Source organism: Aplysia californica, unplaced genomic scaffold, assembly GCF_000002075.1.
Source record: "Aplysia californica isolate F4 #8 unplaced genomic scaffold, AplCal3.0 scaffold00364, whole genome shotgun sequence".
Classification (NCBI taxonomy): Eukaryota; Metazoa; Mollusca; class Gastropoda; order Aplysiida; family Aplysiidae; genus Aplysia; species Aplysia californica.
Genome location: NW_004797634.1, coordinates 221028 through 222739, shown reverse-complemented (window position 1 = coordinate 222739; position 1712 = coordinate 221028). Strand labels below are relative to the sequence as shown.

Sequence of the window (1712 nt, the reverse complement as noted above, 5' to 3'; positions counted from 1 at the left end):
ATCTCCCCTTCTTCTTTTTTATGTTTGTTACTCTCTTGTAACACCTCTAATCTTCTGGCGCTCATATGACCTTATGCAGTTGCGAGCGCCGTAAAACCTCTACTAAGATAGATGGCAAAGGGCAATATGTACCAGAATTATCCTGATAAATACGATGATTATGATAAATACGATGATTATGATAAATACGATGATTATGATAAATACGATGATTATGATAAATGAAAGGAGACTGAATAATGATGATGAGAATCTATGATTGCAATGATGATGCTGTTTATTATTAGCATTTAGTATTTATCTGGCGTATGCTTTATTATATATTCCGTACAGGATATTGAGGTCGTCTATGTGGTATATGTTGTATTGGTTTTATTCTGTACAGATTATTGAAGTGCTTAACGAGGAAGGACTTGAATGTCACGTATCTGGAGCAAAGCGACTCTAGCAGTCTGTGCTGGGAGAGAGAGAATGTTGAGCTTATCTCAAACTGACGACTAGACGACTAGACCTGGGCAGTTGTGAAGACCTGACAAGTGACAAATGGTCCCAGAGGCCATTACAACACATTTTTCCCTAGTTCTTTTCATTTGTTCACATTCTTGTCATTAAAAGTTGTACACACATTTTGGTAAACTCTGTGTCAGTTTGCTTCTTTGAATCGTCTCCCGTTTGCCGCATGAGTTGTTGAATTTTGTACATGTTTAAGAAGTCTGTATCTTTGCGCCGAGTATGGACCGTGCGCTCTGTTTGTAAGACACTTTTGCTGCGATTGTCAATTCAGAACACGGAAGTGTTGACTTTGAACATTTCTTTTTTTTTTTATGCCGCGCGAGGATCTGAGGATATGCGCCGTTTATTACGCAACAAGATGGCTGTTGCCCGTGAGACGTGTATATATACATATATATAATTCCGAAATCTACAGGGTGTCTAAGCTATTATGTTTTGATACCATATTCACACTAGTACTGTATGTTTATTTAGAACAGTTGTCAAAATAGACCATTTGAAGAACAGTGGAGTGTGCTCAAACCAAACTCGGTTAATCCAAAAACAGCGGTAAACCGAGAGAAAATCGAATTCCCCAATGATTTTCTTCGCAATTTGAGCAATCTCTGGGGTCCCCCCCCCCCAACGCTTATATTCTGTTGTTTTCACTTGAAACAAAAGTTGGCCAGATAAAGCTATTAACTTTGGCTGTTTTTTTTCCCCTCAGAATGGCGAAGCGCGTCCTGATTGGTTGTACAGGGAGTGTGGCCTCCATCAAGATTCCTCCCCTGGTGAACGCTCTCAGACAGTCGGGCTTTCAGGTCAGGCAGACTCTCAAGCCGAAGTAACGGAAGAAAGTGTGGATTGTTGAGGCTCTACATGTGTGGCATTGTGGAGAAATCGGGTGCTCGTCAAGACGGACATTCGAAGAAACCAACAGTTTTCAGCTCATTGAACAATTTTTGTTTGATTATTTGGGGGGAGCTTGTTTTTTGGGGGTTGTTTTTTGCACAACATTATTTATTTCCATTTAAAAGTATATAATTCTATATGGATTTTACAAAACAATGTTGAACAAAATTACAAAAAATGTGAATTTTCCGTTTCCAAGGACACTCAAGCTTTGGTAGTTCCTTGCTAACTTTTGTTTACCTCTGACAGCAGTCGAACCCAACCTTTTTCAGAGGCAAATATCTCGACTTCTGTTTTTAAGATAAATT

General features: G+C 39.1%; 1 protein-coding gene across 7 annotated transcripts in view; it reads left to right on the top strand.

Moving 5' to 3' along the window:
- The window catches only part of LOC101860265, a 25632-nt gene that overhangs the window by 8242 nt on the left and 15678 nt on the right, over positions 1–1712 (top strand). For all 7 annotated transcript variants that reach the window (XR_004858808.1, XM_013085309.2, XM_013085308.2 and 4 more), the window contains exon 6: positions 1220–1313. Coding sequence is in view for 6 of the 7 variants with exons in the window: in XM_013085309.2 (XP_012940763.1) it covers positions 1220–1313 (94 nt within the window). In the remaining variant the exon portion in view is untranslated. The remainder of the gene's footprint in view (positions 1–1219; positions 1314–1712) is intronic.